The sequence below is a fragment of the Anastrepha ludens genome, chromosome 3 (assembly GCF_028408465.1).
Source record: "Anastrepha ludens isolate Willacy chromosome 3, idAnaLude1.1, whole genome shotgun sequence".
NCBI lineage: Eukaryota > Metazoa > Arthropoda > Insecta > Diptera > Tephritidae > Anastrepha > Anastrepha ludens.
The window spans coordinates 6,200,298-6,219,730 of record NC_071499.1 but is presented as its reverse complement, the minus strand read 5'-3'; the positions used below and the strand labels follow the sequence as shown (position 1 = coordinate 6,219,730).

Here is a 19,433-nt window from a genome sequence, read left to right as displayed (position 1 = left end):
TCGTTCATGGTGGAACTCGATGTCGTCTAGCTGCACAAAAGTGATTGATCTTTACGTGGTTATCGTCTGATTGGGATTTTCCAACACGATTGCAATATGAAAGAGAAACGATTACTCATAGAAGCAGAGGAAAGGTTATTGTATACGGTATATAAAGTATATAAGCAAATGTTTAATTTTATAGTTATGGTGATGTTATGAATACATTCGTATTTAAAATAAAATTTATTATATATACTTAGTGTCATTATATGTATGCTATAACATAAAATACTTCTCGGTTGTAATATACATGCTGATTTTTGTCTCCTGATGACCAGTAATCAAGATGTGTAGCTTCAACACAGTCATTTATACCAGATATTCCATATTTTTCGCAAACAAAATATTTTTTGACTGCATTCATCCTTTAATTATATTGACGTCATTGACTAGCCCATTGATGAATGTTTGCGTTGCGAACAGATTTTTGATAACTAGAATTAGGTCGCGGAATATGGAATTGAGTATTCGTTTTAATTTTATTGTTTACACGCAATACTTTTTTGTGGCGCACACACACAGAAATAGGTTAAGAAAGGCATTAGCGAAGGAGTTCATCCAAGGCTCAGAATGAAACAAGGCGAATTAATTATTTGTTTTCTAGTTCTTTTTCAATACTTTGCTTTGACAATCAAACGTACAGAACAGTGTTGTTGGTCTAGTGCCAACACCTTCAATGAATGCGCCTTGAGTTCATAATATTACGCCGTTCCTCCTTTTGTTGTCAATTGTTATGTCACAGCAAAATTTTCTGTAATGTCGTTCCCACGACAGTCGGTTCTACGTTATCGAAACGACCCGGATTTATATCCGGCCAAGGACTGTCACTTCAGCAGCATTCCTCATATATATATGGGGAATGTTTATGCTGCTACAACAACAACAACTCTGTAATGGGTCATTTTAAGAGCCATCTGACAAGGGAACTGGCAGTCTGGCATCATTATTGTCACATCTTTGAACTGGCAACTAGAAGTTACATATGTCACGTCGAAAATGTTAAATAAACGAATTCCTTTTAGGGGCATTTCTTATATATCTTTCTAATGGCCAATAATGGCAATTCTGGAATAATACAATTTAAGACATAAACGAATATTTTGGATTGGATTTTGTTTGTTTATTGTTAAAAATTGCGAACTCTTCAATTTAAAGACCCTCAAAGCAACCCTGCTTAGATTGTCATCGTATGTATGTACATAATTATGAAAGGAATAAAAGTCTTGATGGAAGTATTGTGATTTTCTGGAGCATTATTTATTATTCTGAAGAAGGCAATAACATTCACAGAAGTACACAAAAAAAGTTGTGAATATAAAAACGAGTGCTCCGCAACCATAGTATATTAAAGCTTTAAAGTCTTACATACACAATTCATTATAATAAATCTAATACTTAAGGTTAGTTAGTCTAGATGCTAACAATCCTTCTTCGCAACAGTGTCGTGTGCATACGACAACCCAACTGTTCCAATGTTAGAGGTGCGGTGCGTCAATTCCGAATCACAATTAGGCAAGAGGCGCAGCTGCCAAATCTATCACCATACGATGTAACTTATACCCTGTTAGACAGATTACCAAAAGTGTACGTACACGAGTTTTTGTATATTTGTTATTGCAGGTCAATTTGATATTGCGTGAAAATGAGTATATACAGACGTTTGCGGAAAACGACAGCATTGTGCGCAGCTATGAATCCAACCAGTTGAGTTCAAATAGACCTTGTGAAGATTCCCGTACAGAAGCCACGTTTTTACATAAAAGTGGTGAGTGATTTATGTAACTTAATTGTTTGATAACTTTCTTTTAAAATTAAATTAACAATTAATAGTTTTATCTACTAAAGGTTTCATTTGTGGAGTGTTCGATGGTCACGGCGGACCCGCCTGCTCGCAAGTTATATCCAAACGTTTACTGCGATACGTAGCTGCAGGAGTTATAGATCGTACAACACTGAAAGAAGTAGTAGCCAAAGAATACAATAGCCAATCGTTCTTAAAATGTCATAATGATAAGGTAAAATCAGAAGTCTGCATGATCTAAAAAACCTAAACAAAATAAAGTATTATCAACAGGCCGACTTCGTAAATGAAATAAAAACTATTTACGAGGACAGCTTTAGAGACTATGTGCAAATAATTTCTAGTCAAACGGTTGAGAAAATATCAATTGAAATAACGAACGCTTTTATGCGGTTAGATGACGATTTGTCGAAAGAGGCCTTAAAACACACAAACATGCGCACTATGTCGGTGGCAATGTCAGGTAATGATAAACTAAAAATGAAGTGAAACGTACCTATAGTTATTATTCCAAAGTATAGGCGCTGTGGCATGTGTTGCTCACATTGATCACTTAGATTTGCATGTTGCTAGCACCGGTGATTGCGGAGCAGTTCTTGGCACACAATGCCCTGAAACTGGTCAGTGGCATGCGAAAAAATTGAACAACGAACACAATGCCGATAATCTCAAAGAAGTGCAACGCATCTTAGAGGAGCATCCCAAGGAGGAGCAGGATACCGCAATACGAAATGAGCGGCTGTTGGGACAATTGGCGCCATTGCGAGCGCTTGGCGACTTTCGTTACAAATGGAGTAACGAAATTATGGCTAAATATGTCGTACCTACATTTGGAGAACATTCTGTTCCACCGCATTACTATACACCACCTTACCTAACGGCGCAGCCAGAAGTACAACATCATGTTTTAGGACCCAGCGATAAGTTTTTAGTTATTGCCAGCGATGGTTTGTGGGATTTTTTAACACCGTCGCAGGTCATAAGCTTAGTTGGCGAGCATTTTAATTCCAAGAAGGTGATGGAGCCGATGAAAATACCTTCGGGAGATGTTACATTATTGGAAGTATCCAAATTACTTGCCGAACGAAAGTAAGTGGCAAAACCATTTTTTTTTGTTTTGTGTTTTGATCATATTTTCTTGTTATAATATATTCCCAGAGCTGGGCGCGCACGTAAGCCCTTGGATCAGAACTCTGCCACACATTTAATACGCAATGCGTTAGGTGGCACCGACTACGGGATCGAGCACTCAAAAATAGCATATTATCTTACATTGCCGCAGGATGTGGTGCGTTTGTATCGTGATGATATAACGATTACTGTAATCTACTTCAATACAGAATACATTACAAGGCTTAATGGGGACTCATAGACTACAACACAAAACACTGCTGTAAACTAAAATTACCTCAGTGCAGTCTGTAAAACTAAATACCTACCCAATCTTCTGACTTCAAATCTCAATAATTAGCGCAATTTTTAGTTACGTTTGTAAATAGCTAATCACGTTCGTTTTTTTTAATTAACTGTTAACTGTGGACAGTTTAATAGCAAAACTGATTGTTCCTTTTATTATTATATTTTTTTTAATTTTTAGACAGTTATAGAATTGCTCTCCTACTTTTTCCGCAGGTTGTTGTTACGAATCTGTTGCAGAGGATTTGTAATTTGTTTTCCAATTGTTAACTTCATTGTATTAGTTTTTAAGTTCAATTGTGAAAATAGAGCGGCCACTTAAATTACCTTTCCGTTTTATTAATTACTTTAAATGGGCACCCTTAAAACTATTCATCGAAAACTTGTAAAAGTTGTCATAAACCCAAAGTTCTACCACTTGGCGACAACACGCTAGAAATTAGAGAAGGTCTCCTAAATACATAAATGACTGTGGGCCCGTGCCTAGGGAATCGGTAGCGTAGTGTGATGCCGATTTGGTGTTGGCGATTTTAGTTACGTAGAAAACGGCCTTTTTGTGGCCGATCTTGACAATATGATCTTTAATTTCAGCACGACGGCGCACCATATCATCCAGCTGGGCTGATGAATCAAACAGTCGATTTTTCGGCACTATACTTGGCATTCGTACTATTAAATGTCTTGGCGATGTCAATTAACCACATCCGGGCCGTACTTAGAATCTGTCAAACATCGATATTGGTCAGATAATCTATAAACGATTCAGGATGAAATGCAGTCATTTGAATGAAACTATGTTTCACTAATACTTATCGGTTTTTATAATATTATTGAAAAGAAAGCAGTCGGTGGACCAGTTTTTATAAGTTGCAGTTGCAAAGTTTTTACTATTTTTTTATTTTATTAATAAAAATGAAAGGGTTTTCCAATAAGAGGTGTTATTTTGATATTCAAAGAAAAATTATATTTTTTAATATAAATGATCGGATGTTTATTTCATTATAAAGAGGAAGGTATACCGTTAATAGAGGAAAATAACATCATGACCATCACGACCACGCTTACAGGACAATCTCCTTTTCATGAAATTTTCCATAACCAAATTGTAAAGTGGCTGCCCTATGCCCTCGTTAGCCTCACGAATTCCATCTTTGAGGTCTTGAATTGACCCTGGACTGTTGGCGTAGACCTTCTCTTTCTCGTGGCCTCAAAGAAAAAAGTCACAAGGTGTTAAATCACAAAATCTCGGTGGCCAATTGTGATCACCTTTTCGAGAGATAACACTGTTCGGAAGCTTTTCCCGTAAAAGATCAATGGTTTCGTTGCGTGTGTGGCACGTAGCGTCGTCTTATTGAAAATAAACGTTGTCCGAATCAATACCATCCAATTGCGGCCATAAAAAATCGTTAATCATCTCTCGATAGCGCAATCCTATTCAAAATAACACCTGTTATTGGAAAACCCTTTAGTTCATACTACGATAAAAATCATATTTCTTTTTTTTCAGTACAAAATAAATAAGTATTCAAAACTTCGCAAAATGTGGTGCTGCTGTCGTGAAGACGTACGTTATTAATCCTGCCATAAGTTCTGTTACAAGTTAAGGGTGCGGCCAGAGTGAACGCTGATGCCGAGCCGAGCTTATTGACGCTTATTTTCATGCGAGAAGAAAATTTGTATATAAGGGTGCGGCCAGAGTGAACGCTGATGCCGAGCCGAGCTTATTGACGCTTATTTTCATGCGAGAAGAAAATTTGTATATAACACAGTGAATGCGAGAATCAGCGCTGAAATTCTGTTTATTCCATGTGTTTTGCTCTTATGTCACTTAGTTTTGTTGTTCATTTGTGTTTATAAAATTGCTGTACACGGTAATGGATTCATCTGATGAAGAGTATTTTGCTTCTCCGAGTGTGATTAATGCAATTATTAACACAAAAGAGTTTGGAAAACATCCAATTACACTAAAAAGGAATGAATTTGGTGAATTTCATCATTTATATTATGATTTAAGAAAATAACCATTAAAAAACACAACTGCACTCTAAAAAGTAAACATCAACAACCAAAAAAAGCGAGCAAAACGCTTTGAAACTGTTTTCTCGCACTCATCGGCTTTGCTCTCTGCTCTTGTCGGCGCTCACTGTGTTATACACAAGCTTATTTTTATTGACTTGTATGTAACCAGTTTTATCGCACTGACAATCTTTATCGCACTGACAATCTCGGCTCGGCTTTCAGCGTTCACTCTGGCCGCACCCTAAGTCTGTTATAGATATGAAATTATAATACTTCATTTGAATGAAATTGGTTTTATTTAATTATGAATATTAAAAAAAAAATATTTTTTATCATTTAAAATGGTCACCATTTGCTTTTACACAAGCCTTCAAACGAATAGGCCATTCGGCTATTGAGCTATTGCAGCACGCGCGGTTTCCATGGATATTCACGTCGCTTGAACCGAAGATTATTTGAGACGTTACAAATTTCTGTGAGGTCTTCGGCAGGCCATGTTCTCCAACTCTTACAACAAACTGTAGTCCAATGGATTCAGGTGTGGTCTTCGTTCCCACGACTGTCGGTTCTACATAACCACAACGACCCGGAGTTATACCCAGCCAAGGACTGTCACTTCAGCAGCATTCCTCATAATACTTGTATTTATGGGGAATGTTTATGCTGCTACAACAACAACAACAAAGTCTGGACTTCCAAATGGCCAATCTTCTGCGGCTATGAATAAGAAAATTGTTTTTGGCCACTGCTCGGTAGTTTTGCCTTATAGGATGAAAGGGAATCGGAAGATCCAATGCTCTCCATTGAAGAGAACTGCTCAACTGCTTCACCACGCCTTCTAAGACATCTGCCTCTTACACTTTTGGCCCGGTCTTAACCCCTTTTTTTGCCGGAATGAAGAGATATTCCTCCTTTATAACACACTTCCTACCAAAGCATTACGTAGGCTAGATGGTGGCCACGCTGAACCCTTGGAACAAAATTTTTTGTGTCTTTAAAAGTTTTAGCATAGGTTTTTGTCGTTTTGCTTATTAAAAACTTCGTCTCATCTGTGAAAATAATATTTTCATGGCCATTGACCGCGCGCCACTGAAGAAGCTGCTTGCATCTGTCGAGTCTATTTTTCTTCAAGCGCATTGTCAAAAGATTACCACTTGAGAGACGAAAGGCTGTCATGTGTAGATCATCTCTAATTAGTCTTGGCATAGATCCGGTCGATACATTCATGCTTTTCTGCTTTCCAAGGGGATTTCTGTGAATTCTTTCTCGAACAGCTTTTATGGCTGCACTGGTTCGAACTACTCGAGGGCGATCACTTCTTTTTCTGCCTGTCACTTCAGGCCTTTGGAAAAAACGGTTGTTCATGCGGAAATATTAAGTTCTTTTAGCAATTCGCAAATCTCACTTGCACTTTTACTACACTTTGCAATGCAATCACTGCAATGTGATTTTCCTTAGCTCCCCACTCCATTGTAAACAAACGAAATAGGCCACGAAACCGAGTATAATTTATGAGTAAACAATGCATACGAGCAAAAGCAAAAATAACGTACCTTTTTTCTGCGAATATGTTCCCGCCGTATGCATTGTGATAAAATTTGTCACAGAATTTATGCCAAAACTAAGTATGTATTTATCATGGACCATATTTATAGCACACTTTTTTTCTGGCTGTAACTTGTCAGTGGAAGAAGTTGAAATGTTCATAATAAATTTGTTATAAATTAATTTCCATCGACGAATTGTATAAAAAAACGAATGTTTTCCACACACCAGTAGAATGCATTCAGTGATTTCAGTGATATGCACGGTGTGAAAATGATCTCTTTTAAGTAAGTGGTACCTTTCTTTCTATATACACCTACCTACTTGACCAGAGAACAAGTAATGATGAGTGCTCCCCATGCACTACAATGGAGAAAGCTCACTATTTAATTTAAATTTTAATATTATTCAGAAGCATTATAATGCGCATTAAATACACAAACATTTACATTTCTTAATTACATTCAAGTTTGGATTATTAATATAGATTTCCAATATAAACCCTTTAATTAAAATTTATGCTTATTGGTGTAGTATTGTTGCATCGCCAACGCCACCTCCGTTGTATTTTCGTTCAGCTTCGTGTTTTTGCACACAATTAAGAAACTCCACCTGCATCAGTGTTATTTCTTCCTTTGAAAAGCGTTGCATTTTTTGCTTGAGGAAGGCAAAAAACAAATCCAACTCTTCACGTGCTTGTCCATTATACACCACCGAAGTAGGTGACTGCAGTTGTAATATGGATGAAGTTGCCGTTTGTTGTGCTACATTCGGATTATTAGAGCTACTGCTCACCACTACAGGAGTTGTTACAATTGTCGATGTAGTCAAATTCTTTAACTTGGTTCCGCCAATTACACTACTGTTGCTACTACCGCCGCCACTTTCGCCCCCACCACCACTTTCTCCTGGTAAATGTGGTATAGAGTCGATGCAGAAGCCATTCATCGAATAAGTGAACGAGTCGGCAGTGGAGTGCGTGTGATGGTGATGGTGTGCACTAAAAAAATAGAAAAAGTTTAACACATGAAATATAAATAAACAATTCAATTGCATACCCAAAATTTTTAGAATCCGTCGACGCGCTTCGTACGACTCCACCTGCACCAATTATGGTTTCACAATCGACACTTGGTCCATTGCCAGTCTCTTCATACATGCAAACTTCTTCATAGTGTACTTCAGTTCCAGTTGCATCATCCAGTGATGAGCCATGTTCATTCTTAACGATTTCTTGCACATCTTCGACATCGTCATCGTCATGTGTCAATTCCATATGGGAGGATATGCTTGGATCCTCATGTCCAACATGGTCGATGGTGGCAACGTCATCTGCGACACTCTCTTCATATGTAGTAAGTATAAATGTCTCATCGTCGTTCACCAAAGTAATGCTGGAATTCGGATGATGTACAATACCGCCATTTGTGTGGTCTTCCTTCAATCGTGTGGCCATTGTCGATGCGGCGCTTCCAAGATCGTGTAAGTCAGAGCGTTGCGTGTCCATCATATAATTTTGGTGACGCTGTGATTTTAGTTTTGGCTGATATACACCCGAAAGAAATTCTAATTCTTTTGCGTAACGCCATTTGGATAAACCGTCCCCAAGTTTTGGTTTACGCAGCCGGTATTGGTGGTAGGTATCTCTTAAGTTTTTCCACTTACGTCGGCACTCCTCCACTGTATATTTGTCTGAAATATAAAACAATTGAGTTAATGACTAAAGCACTGTAAAAATAATGTTTTGTCAATAGACAATAAACAGTTTTCTCTTCACGGTAACAGTTTGCTGTTGTAGTTGTTGTCTATTTTCGCGTATGTGAACACAACTTATGCTAAGTGTTTATATTTTCAAATCTAATAAACTTGATATTGCCGTTGTTTTTAGACCTGCTAACGGCACACTAATTAGTAATAATAGCCCTTGGTTTGTGTTTATGAAATGTCTTCAGCAGATATCTAAAACTCTGTTGAGTCACCACGGCACCTCTCCTATTGTTTCGGTTGGGTCAGCGTTGCAGGCGAAAAAACATCTGTCACTAATAAAAAGCCAACGTTGTTGTTGTTAGTCCCCATACATATGCAGGGAATGCTGCTGAAGTGATAGTCCTTGATCGGAAAATGCGTTGGTTACATAGAACCGAGTGTCGTGAAAACGAAAAAAAGAAGCCAGTAAATAAAATAGAGGGAAGCCAACGTTTTCTTTTGCAGTTGGTGTTGCTGTACCTACATACTTCAACGATGTCATGCGTTAGTTTTCCTTTGCTAGCTCTGTTATCCTCCCTACGACTGTTGGGTCGATTGCTATTGCTCAGGCATATATGGCTACTGTTTATCCAAATGACTGCAATACATATGTATGTATGTGTTGAGAATATTTATGACGCTACGGTAAGAAAGAACCGAATATCGAGAGCGAGCACCTCGTGTTGAATGCGCGCTTATTTTTATCCTCAACACCTGGCACAATAATGATTTCTTCGTTGAAGAGTTTTTTTTTAAACCAATCTTGTTTCAAATTTATCTGGAATATCTGGTCATTTTATTAACAAAACGAGGTTATCTTCGCGATCAATTTAGGTATTTTGGTAAATTATTTATTTGTGTATCCTATATTGAAGTCGTAATATTTCTAGTCTCTGCGAAAATAATCAGAAGTGCAATAACTATTGTTGTTGTTTTTGTAGCAGCATAAACATTCCCCATACTTACATACGGGGAATGCTGCTGAAGTGACCGTACTTGGGCGAATATAAATCCGGGTCGTTCCGGTTACATAGAACCGACTGTCGTGGAATAACTGTATTCTTTCCTGCATTTAATCTAATATATTTTGATCTATGTGACAGTCGTTGGTCTGAGTTTTAAAAGGGATTTTTCGGTTGACTCTTTTTATGCTCATTTATCAAAAGCATTTGACAAAATTTGTCATTCAATTTTAGTACGCAAACTGCAGAGTATTTGTTTTTATTCTTTCAAACCATATATTTCCATCAGGGATTTGGCTGTAGAAACTGTAAACTATAAATATATCTGGTTGCAATGTCAGGTGTAATACAGGGTAGCATCCTGCGTTCCGTTTTGTTTATTCATCTGTCAATGATTTCGGAGGCTGTATTAAATATTTTGGTCTTTACTTAATTTTTGCCGATGACATTAAATTGTTTCTCACATCTTCCACTAGCAGCATTGCTTGCACAATCGTTTTTTTTTTTTTTTTAATTTCAATATTTTATTACATCAACTCGCTACTTTAAATGCTATGCATATTATTTTTTTTCTGAAGGCATTCAACAACTAAGCTTTCTTGCGCAAAAATTTCCTGTATGTCTAATTTATTTACAACTCAATTTATAGTTTGCATGATAGTAGAATTTAACGAGTTCGAAAAAACTATTCCACTTTGCCCTTTAACCACTTCAAATTTCTGACCCACTTCCATCTTATGCTGTTCGTTGCTTGCAGAATAATTATCCAGTCGCTTTTATTTATTTTAATTTTATTTGTTGATATACCGATTGCCCTCATCTACTTGAGCGCTTTCTAACGCCTTTTATGCATTAATCTTCAGAGCGCTTACAGAATTTAATAACGCCCTGATGCGGATAATTACTGAATTATTTTTATCAAGGTCCTTGATTAAAGCCACGTTGAAGTTGTTTACTCTTTGGCTAAATTAATGCATCTGTTAGTTTTATATTTAAATGCAATATGTAATCTAGTCTGTAAGGTTGTAAGTCGTGCCCTGAATAAAGTATGTCATCACTTACTTCCTATTTGCGCTGCAATTTCGGCCCAACCATTTAGTACATCAATCCGGCGCCTCTGGTTTGGTTGCAATTTGTAATTGTATAGTGCGGGATTCTGACGGACCAAGTGTATTAGTGTTATTATATCATCTGCTGGCGCGGTATCCTTTTGGTAGCGTTTACGCTCACGTTCTACATTAGACATACACATTTAGAATTGATGGATGCATTTGGGAAAGCTCGGTTGTTTGTGCTATATTGGACTCACTCATTGTTTGCATTTTGGATCCGGTTTTTATTTAAAGTTTCCTCGTTTATCAGTTTTAAATTCTCCTCGTCAGTGCAATGTTTCCACTCGGTACTCGCTAACTTTGTTGCGAGTTGGTCACTACACAACTTCCGTTCGTTTTCATTCAAATTGCAGCAAAGTAGAAATTGCACCTACCTCTTTACTTTTAATTACTTTAAATAGTTATAAAAAACAATTTTTTACAAATGAACAAATTTTCAACAAATTCTAGGATCTCTTAAGTGATCCACAATTTGTCAAATGTGCATATGCTCAAAAATGGAAATAAAGCAGTGTATGTGGATAAAGAAGTGCATTTGACAGCTTCAATCAGCTGTTAATAGGCAGAATTACACGGCAAAAGCAACAAACCAGAAAATGTAAACAAAAAATAAAAATTGTTATACACGAATAAAATATAATTAAATATAAAGAAAAAGCAATATTACGGATTTTTAGTTAGATACAGAAAACTTAACTTAATTATAACACATAATTTTGATATTCCCTGGAACTTATAAAATATGACATTTATGGTAGATAGAGCCTTGGTTCCCAAGGCACATCGAAAAAAAAATTCAGAGAATCCGTCAACCCTATACACAGAGAACGTTAATGGTAAACGATATACCATATATCAATGGTATACCATTAACGTTCTCTGGAAAATACGCGTACGAAAGTCGTGTAAAAGTAATTGATAACAGAGGAAAAGTCAAGACCGGCAATAAACAAAGAGGGGGAAATAGAATAGCCAAAGAAGAGATTATCAAAATTAGCAATGAAAGAGCAGAGATAAGCACGACGCGAGTAGACAAAGTACATATTTATTACTATTAAACAAAAATACCAAACTAAACAAAAACTAAGTAATCTTAGACCATTTAAAAAAAACCTATCGGCATTAATGAAACTTTTAAAACCAAGTTGGGTGCATCATGATGGTAAGTACTTGTGTTACCGCGACCACATGGTTACTGATCGAGATGAAATTTGAATAATATCTATGCTGAAAATTATTCTCATTATTGATAAAGATAAGCCAATCTTTTCCGTGGATGTGCACCAGGAATGTCTTAAATTTGCAACTGGTGGTCAAGGCTTGGATTCCGGTCGGGTAGTAATATGGAACCTACTCCCGGTGTTATCAGAAAAAGTAGAACAGGATGAAAGCATACCGAAGATGCTGTGCCAATTGGACAACCATTTAGCTTGTGTAAATTGCGTGCGTTGGTCACCCAATGGGCAAATGTTAGCATCGGGATCGGATGATAAATTAGTTATGATTTGGAGAATGTCGAAGGTACTGTAAAAGCAAAGTATTTTGTTAAATTATTTAATGGAAATTCAAATCATATAGGGACCAAGTGGAGTTTTTGGAACGGGTGGTCTTCAAAAAAATGCCGAATCGTGGAAATGTGCAGCTACTCTTCGGGGACACTCTGGAGATGTACTAGACCTTGCATGGTCGCCAAATGAACGTTGGCTAGCCAGTTGCAGTATTGACAATACTATTATAATCTGGGATGTGCAAGCTTTCCCCAATATGGTCACCACATTACGGGGACATTCTGGGCTGGTCAAAGGAGTGGCTTGGGATCCCTTGGGCAAGTTTTTGGCATCCCAAAGTGATGATCGAAGTGTCAAAATGTGGAAGACGAGCGATTGGAGTTGTAGCAGCACTATCACTGAGCCTTTCAAAGGGTGCGGAGGTACAACACATATACTACGTTTATCTTGGTCGCCAGACGGTCTATACCTAGTGTCAGCTCATGCTATGAATGGTGGTGGCCCAACGGCGCGAATTATAGAACGAGAGGGGTGGAAGTGTGACAAAGACTTTGTAGGACACAGAAAAGCTGTAACATGTGTACGCTTCCATGACACGGTCCTGACACGCCAAGCATCTAACGCAGATAGGAAACTACAGTATTGCTGTATGGCGATGGGCTCAAGGGATCGATCTTTATCAGTTTGGATGACAGCTTTAAATCGCCCATTGGTTGTAATACACGATCTATTTCGTGACAGTATTTTGGACCTTTCTTGGGGTCCAGCTAAATGCATTCTGATGGCATGTAGTGGCGATGGAACAGTTGCTTGCTTGCAATTCTCTGAAAGCGAACTGGGAACTCCAGTGTCGGACGAAGAAAAGGTTTGTGAGGTGTTGTTTTCGAATAGTTTAGACTTTTAATAATTCAATCAGTAGAATTCATTGTTTCAAAAAACGTATGGGAAAAGTGTAACTCTCGAAAATGGAACCGGCGGTGCCGCTGACATTCTAATTGAAAACCCCGAACTGCTGGCAGATGCATATGAGAAGCCTAAGGCGCCAACACTACCCACATCAAGCACAACCAGCCTTAAACCCTACGCAGCTCAGCCAACGGTGTCTGCAGGGGAATCAAACGGACAACTCGACTCGGCAGCTGCCACTTTGTATTTAAAGGGAAACGAAGAGAAAACCCATATTAACGCATTTAGAAAACAAACAGAAACAAGAACTGCTGACGGAAAACGGAGGATTACGCCGGTCTTTGTGGCGCCTAATGAGGATGTGTGGTAAGAGTAATTTTTATTAAAATGAGTTTGTCAAGTTTTGGTCAACATATTTAAAAATCAAATATTTTCAAGTGAGTCGAAGAGCACACTGAGCATAGTTTCGCATCCTTCTACCGCCGCACCACCAACTATATCCGCAGCAACCGAAACTTCGGAAGTAAATTCAACAGAAACGATCGCATTTGAAAAACCGATGATAACTGAGGCACAAGAGATGTATGAGCATATTTTGATAAAAGAAATTTCATTATTATCGACTTACCGCTGATTTATGTAACCTCATTTCTAGTTGCTTAGATGCTCGACTTATAAAAACTACAACATCTGCTGCCAAACTACAGCCACGAAAAGAAGACAACAGCTCTGTAAAGTCATTTCCGTTTATTGTCACTCCAAAGTCATCTAAAAACACTACTACGGGATCCGCGACATCAGTAACTGATCCGTTACTTGCAGTTCTTAAGCCATATCAAGCCTCTACTACTGGTCCCAAGTTGGTTATTAACCAAAACACAAAGTGTGAATTCCAGAAAACTGCTCTAGATCATAGAGTTCATGTTCACAATGGGTATTTAAGTACTGGTAGTGGGTTTTTAGCCAAGGTGACTGGTTATAACATACAAAAGCCAGCTCAAATAGAAAAACTTTGGGAAATTTTAGTAGGTGCGTTTGAATTATATTTCTTAAAATTATAGAAAATGACCAACTTGTTTTCGCTTCCAGGTTCACCAATTGTTAATTTGAATTTTTGCCATAAATGCGTTATGTTGTGTAGTTTGGATGGTACACTGCGCTTATTGGATATGAATACAGGCAGAGCTAAAATGCCAGTCATAAGTATAAGTTCAGCTGCCGTGCAGTGTGCATTTGTAAGTAAAGTTTGTGAAATTTACATTATGTGATATGAAATTCGAGTAAGTTTTAATATCTCCCAAAGTGTCCCAGTGGTCGTTTGGTAGGCGTGGTGGCAGATTGTGGCACTTTGCGCATTTGGCATATTGAGGAACGACGCATTTTTTTAGCTACAACTTGTAACGAAATTGGCGGAAAACTCGGCCCAGTTGTACAATTTAATATAACGGAAGATGGCATACCCATGCTCCTATTTGCCAATGGCAATGCATATTCATATTCCGCGCAACTGCAATCATGGCTTGTGCTCAATAATAAGGACCCCTTAATACGACATGGGCTTCAAACAACAATTCCTAAGGACTTTCAGAAAAACTATTCCTCTTATCCCCTGATCTCCACACAAGCCGCATCTAATACATTCGCTGCGATGAGCACATCAGTGGACATGTAAGATTTGAGCTATAATAGAATAATGAGCTCAAGAAAATATGCAACACTGAGTGGTTAATCTTATTAACATGTCGCGCTTTTTTAATATGTTTGCTTTCAGGAATATGCATGACTGGCAATCAAGCGCTAAATTAAGCTTTATAGAGAATCAGATTATGCTGGCAGAAACCATAAACTCCGCAGAAGAGTTACTATTCTGGTACAATATGTATGCTTATCAGCTGGCTCTAAGCGGCACCGAACAACGTTTAAGGTTACTATTGGATGATTTACTTGGTCCATCAGCACCTAAAATCAGTCCAGAACACAAAATACTGGTAATATTCAATTCCTTAAAGCAATCGGACAAGTTCCGTAATTCACTTCTGAGTGAAGTTCAATGCAATTACCAGAAAAATACAATTACGAAAACTACTCTGAAGTGTTTTACAGCACCTGCCCGATTATCATCTAATATATATTAATTTGTATTTTTATTCCAATAGACTGTGCCAAAGCATCAATTACTGGCAAACGTACTCAATATACTTAAAACACACGCAAAATGGCAGCGTTTGTATATGGAATACAATGAGCTCTTTGCGTTTTGCTCCAAAGCGGATTCAAACGTTAACATGGACACCGATATGACGACGGTGCATACGAATGCGGAAGCAAAGGCATCTGTAGCGAAATCAGAAGGCGAAAGTGAATTAGTATAGCCATTACAATGCCTGTTTTGTATATGTAACTGTTAATACAAGTAAAGTAAAGTAAAAAAGAAACGACTGCCAAACTTAAAATCATGCTAAAATTGCTTTTCCACGAATACGTCGTGTACACAGTTTTATTGTATGTAGGTTTTTAAAAATATTTATAATATAAAAGGGATTACAAACGCAAACAATAAATGCGCATTATATCTGTTTTTCTCATTTTGTATTCACTACTGCATATACGCTGGACCAGGAGTGGGTACGCTTTTTAGTGGTGAATCAAAATCTATTTCTTGTTGCTCTGGCATGGGACCTTCATGTATAGTCGCGCCGATTCGTTCCTGCAGTGTCTCATACAATTTGTGAACTGTCTCGTTATGGCCAGTTGTGGGTTGTATAGCCTTCATAAGGGTGGCCAATCTCCCCGGCGGCAATTTATTGTGCACATACCACAGTAACTTTAGCATATGCCTCGTGACATTATCACGAGTTAGCCCGGCGAAAAGGAACTCATCGAAGAGTGTAGTACAAAAATCTTCAGTTGAAAATTCATCTGCCATTGGAATTAGCAAAGCGATCTATAAAAGTAAATTAATTTTAATACAGTGCCATGAGTGCCTACTATTTAGGTATATGCATGTATGTGAATCATATACTTACAAGTGAATGTAGAAATGGATCCTCGTATGCGCGATCGTCCTTGCAAGCCGACAATATCGCCAAAACACGTAATACTCCAACTCGATCCTTCAAGCGCGCCGTGTGTAAGGTATAGTACATGGCCAAAATACTGGCAACTGAGCTTTCCTGGATATATGCCTCGACAGCATCTGGTGCTGGTCCAGAGTGCTCAATCGTACAAAGCGCTGATTCGCGTTCGTCTGGAGGTAGCTTCGAATGCAAACTGCGACATTGATCGTCCACCATAAGTGACATTAGGGCCGGCAGAAATTTCGTTACAACCTGGCAATCAAGTTTTGGTTCTTTGAAATCTTGCGAATCGATCATCACCCACGCACTCAAGCCCAACGCGAGCATACGTAATAATAAAATTAGAATGGTATTATCTCGAGGTAGTCCCTCGTTGTTGATCAAATGTTGTAAAATCTTTATTGCTGATGTAGCGAGGAAATTTATAGCGTATGGGTCGCATAAAGTCATAGATAAATCACCCAAAACTTGTTCTTGCCCACGCTTTATGTTATCTAGAAATCCCTGCAGTTCACGAGATCTTTTTATGTCTACATTCTTTTCACGAATACAAGCGTCCAAACACCAAGTAAATTTATGACATGGATCAACTGAAATTATTTCCTGCACTTCCAAATCGTGCAACGCCATCAACAATTCGGCGCGAAGTGTACAATAGTGAACGTTGCGGGTGCGCAAAAATAGAGTACGTAAAAACTGCAGCACCATGTCGTACAGCTTGACACTTTGACCTATCATATTCGCCAACTTTTGAACCACCTCTCCCTGACGCCGCACTTTTGGTGATGGATGAAAAAAGAGGTTGTTTAGATTTGTATGATCGAATAGCACATGCTCCTTTTCACGGATGTACTGTGATAAAAGTGGTGAAACTTCGTCACCAAACAGCGACTGATTATCGCGCCAAATTTGTCTTTTCACTTCCGTATCAGTATCTGAATACAATTCTCGATCGCGTACCAAAATACGCAAATATTTGTCATCAATGTGTTGAGTATTGCGTAAAATGGCCATAACTACTGGTCGAAGCGCTTTAACTCGAACAACTGGAAAACTTTTTACCAGTAGTTCCTTCAGTTTTTTATCACGTTCCCGTGGGTCTTTCTGACCTAACTCGTTTATGTGTGCAATTAGTTTTTCACGCAACTCCTATGAATTAAAACATTTCGTCTGAAAATAATTGTCAAAATTAACACTGCATTTACCTCCATAAGCGATGTATGAAAGTCTAAGCGACGCACGCCATGCAAGTCCAGCAACGGCAACATCGGGCGCAAAGACGGCAATAGTACCCCATTTTCCAGCTACAATACAGAAAACTTTATGTGATATTAATATCACATACATACACACATACCTGAAAACTTTCAATCGCCTTCAGAGGATCGGTGCATGATGTGAGCGCCTCCCTGAGGTATGCCTGTCCTGGAATATTCACTTCTTCTAGTCCAGTGCCTGCAAACTTCGGTGGCACTGACATTTTTAATACGCTTTAATAGATAAAATTTCTTAATTTATGCGTGAATTTAGTAAAATCTGAGGTTGAACATTTATTTATTTTATTTGCATGATACAAAAACTCACTGTACCTATAAGGCCGTCGTACGCTGAAATTTTGTTTGTCAAACACCGTGTAATTGTTGTCATAGATGATTTTGTTGTTGCACCGAACACGAAGAGAGAGACAGTTCGCCCACTCTCACGGCGAATAAAAGTTTGTGCTGCCAAACAGACATAAAATGTGGTGCTACCATTGTTATTGAAGATTGCATCTCGACAAACAATTTTTAATTAAATTCAATGGTCAATTTCATTGAAAATGCCAATCGAGACAGAAAATTGATTGTCTTTGGCAATTCATGTGAGGAAATATATTAAGACATATATTGTCATCATCTGTAAAGAAATCGTATATTTTGTGACGCTCACATTGGAAGCGTTTTTGATAATTTTAGTTTTCCAAAATGTGCATATATATCCCTTCTTTACAAAAAAGGATACAACCAGAATCTGAGTGCCTTTCTTTCCTCTTTATCGTAAAAATCAAGCAATGCTTTCAAACAGTCAAGAGCGCAGGCACAACTATTAGCTTATATACATATATATAATTGGCGCGTACACCCTTTTTTGGGTGTTTCGCCGAGCTCCTCCTCCTATTTGTGGTGTGCGTCTTGATGTTGTTCCACAAATGGAGGGACTTGCAGTTTTAAGGCGACTCCGAACGGCAGATATTTTTTATGAGGAGCTTTTTCATGGCAGAAATACACTCGGAGGTTTGCCATTACCTGCCAAGGGGCGACCGCTATTAGAAAAATGTTTTTCTTAATTTTGGTGTTTCACCGAGATTCGAACCTACGTTCTCTCTGTGGGTTCCGAATGGTAGTCACGTACCAACCCATTCGGCTACGGCGGCCACTATTAGTTTAGTTGACGATATTTCCGAAATGCTTATAATATAACATGACAATGTAAGTAAAGTACTGCCACCTTCTAAGGCGAATTGAATACTGAAGGTGGCGTCTTCCCAGAACAGTTAATTTATTTTTCCCGATTTTACAAGCCTGACGTTATGCTTTTCTCCAAAACACCAAAAACGAACAAAACAAACGAAAGGAAGAGAAATTACATGTTTGTGAAAATTCGGTGAATGGCTTGGCCATATTGTGATATATTAGATTTAAATTAAACAAAGTAATGAAAACGAAGTGCCGCGTAATATTCGCGAAACCACGAATTATAAAAACACCCCCAATGCAGGTTTTGCGTTTTAATGCCTAAAATTCCGTGACAAGACAGTGTGTGCGTGTGCGTATACTTTCTTGTGTTTGGTTATTTTCATTGCTTTCGCCTACTATTCTCTTTCCCCACACAAGTAATTTCCGTCCTTTTATTTGATTATTCATCGACTCTTACGACACAGCGAATCCGGAACGCACAATAACATTCTCCATCATTCAAGGCGAATCTATCGAAGGTGGTATCGGTAAATCAGCTGATTTATGTTTTTTCTTTCGATGTGTCCACGTGGAAGACGAGGCGAATTCATTTTTTGTTCTCTACTTTATCAATACGTTTCTTTGATAATCAATAGTACAAAATATTGGTGTTGGTCTAAGGGCACCATCTTTAATAAAGCGCCTTGTTGTCATTCATTTGGCCTCTGGTGACGCTCCAGCATGCTTGTCCAGCAGGCTTATATGTGTGCGTGTCGGGTGCTTGACGCTAATATCTAAAATTTTTGATTTTCATCATTTAAAAGCCGACAACAAGTATGTGTGACACGAAGCAAGTACGAGTGT

The 19,433-nt window shown here is 38.1% G+C and overlaps 4 protein-coding genes across 8 annotated transcripts; 2 read left to right on the top strand and 2 right to left on the bottom strand.

The window, feature by feature from the left end:
- Positions 1-1,033: 1,033 nt before the first annotated feature.
- LOC128856946 (pyruvate dehydrogenase [acetyl-transferring]-phosphatase 1, mitochondrial) lies at positions 1,034-3,585 on the top strand. Of its 2 annotated transcripts, none has more exons than XM_054092408.1 (6): positions 1,034-1,591; positions 1,663-1,807; positions 1,873-2,057; positions 2,117-2,306; positions 2,365-2,932; positions 3,002-3,585. In XM_054092408.1, exons 1-6 carry the CDS (start codon positions 1,457-1,459, stop codon positions 3,213-3,215), a joined length of 1,437 nt encoding a protein of 478 aa, XP_053948383.1. In that variant the 5' UTR covers positions 1,034-1,456; the 3' UTR covers positions 3,216-3,585. The 2 variants fall into 2 exon arrangements, with proteins under 2 accessions (XP_053948383.1, XP_053948385.1); XM_054092410.1 differs by having other exon boundaries at positions 1,036-1,591; positions 1,888-2,057.
- A 3,638-nt stretch (positions 3,586-7,223) lies between these two features.
- LOC128856945 (uncharacterized) lies at positions 7,224-11,157 on the bottom strand. Of its 3 annotated transcripts, XM_054092405.1 has the most exons (4): positions 10,841-11,157; positions 10,594-10,764; positions 7,882-8,515; positions 7,224-7,823 (listed from the first exon to the last, which is right to left on the bottom strand). In XM_054092405.1, the coding sequence occupies exons 1-4, from the start codon at positions 10,851-10,853 to the stop codon at positions 7,346-7,348; spliced, it is 1,296 nt and encodes a 431-aa protein (XP_053948380.1). In that variant the 5' UTR covers positions 10,854-11,157; the 3' UTR covers positions 7,224-7,345. The 3 variants fall into 3 exon arrangements, with proteins under 3 accessions (XP_053948380.1, XP_053948381.1, XP_053948382.1); XM_054092406.1 differs by lacking the exon at positions 10,841-11,157 and having other exon boundaries at positions 10,594-10,777; XM_054092407.1 differs by lacking the exons at positions 10,594-10,764; positions 10,841-11,157 and adding an exon at positions 9,050-9,150.
- Positions 11,158-11,503: 346 nt separating this feature from the next.
- LOC128856942 (protein HIRA homolog) lies at positions 11,504-15,635 on the top strand. The gene is made up of 10 exons (XM_054092402.1): positions 11,504-11,805; positions 11,899-12,164; positions 12,222-13,016; positions 13,071-13,423; positions 13,496-13,639; positions 13,713-14,086; positions 14,147-14,292; positions 14,361-14,725; positions 14,829-15,045; positions 15,214-15,635. Exons 1-10 carry the CDS (start codon positions 11,769-11,771, stop codon positions 15,427-15,429), a joined length of 2,913 nt encoding a protein of 970 aa, XP_053948377.1. The 5' UTR covers positions 11,504-11,768; the 3' UTR covers positions 15,430-15,635.
- LOC128856943 (negative elongation factor B) lies at positions 15,505-17,792 on the bottom strand. 2 transcript variants are annotated; one of them, XM_054092404.1, is made up of 5 exons: positions 17,724-17,792; positions 17,492-17,624; positions 17,340-17,438; positions 16,084-17,283; positions 15,505-16,001 (listed from the first exon to the last, which is right to left on the bottom strand). In XM_054092404.1, the coding sequence occupies exons 2-5, from the start codon at positions 17,612-17,614 to the stop codon at positions 15,654-15,656; spliced, it is 1,770 nt and encodes a 589-aa protein (XP_053948379.1). In that variant the 5' UTR covers positions 17,615-17,624; positions 17,724-17,792; the 3' UTR covers positions 15,505-15,653. The 2 variants fall into 2 exon arrangements, with proteins under 2 accessions (XP_053948379.1, XP_053948378.1); XM_054092403.1 differs by having other exon boundaries at positions 17,492-17,642; positions 17,724-17,766.
- Between the last annotated feature and the right edge of the window lie 1,641 nt (positions 17,793-19,433).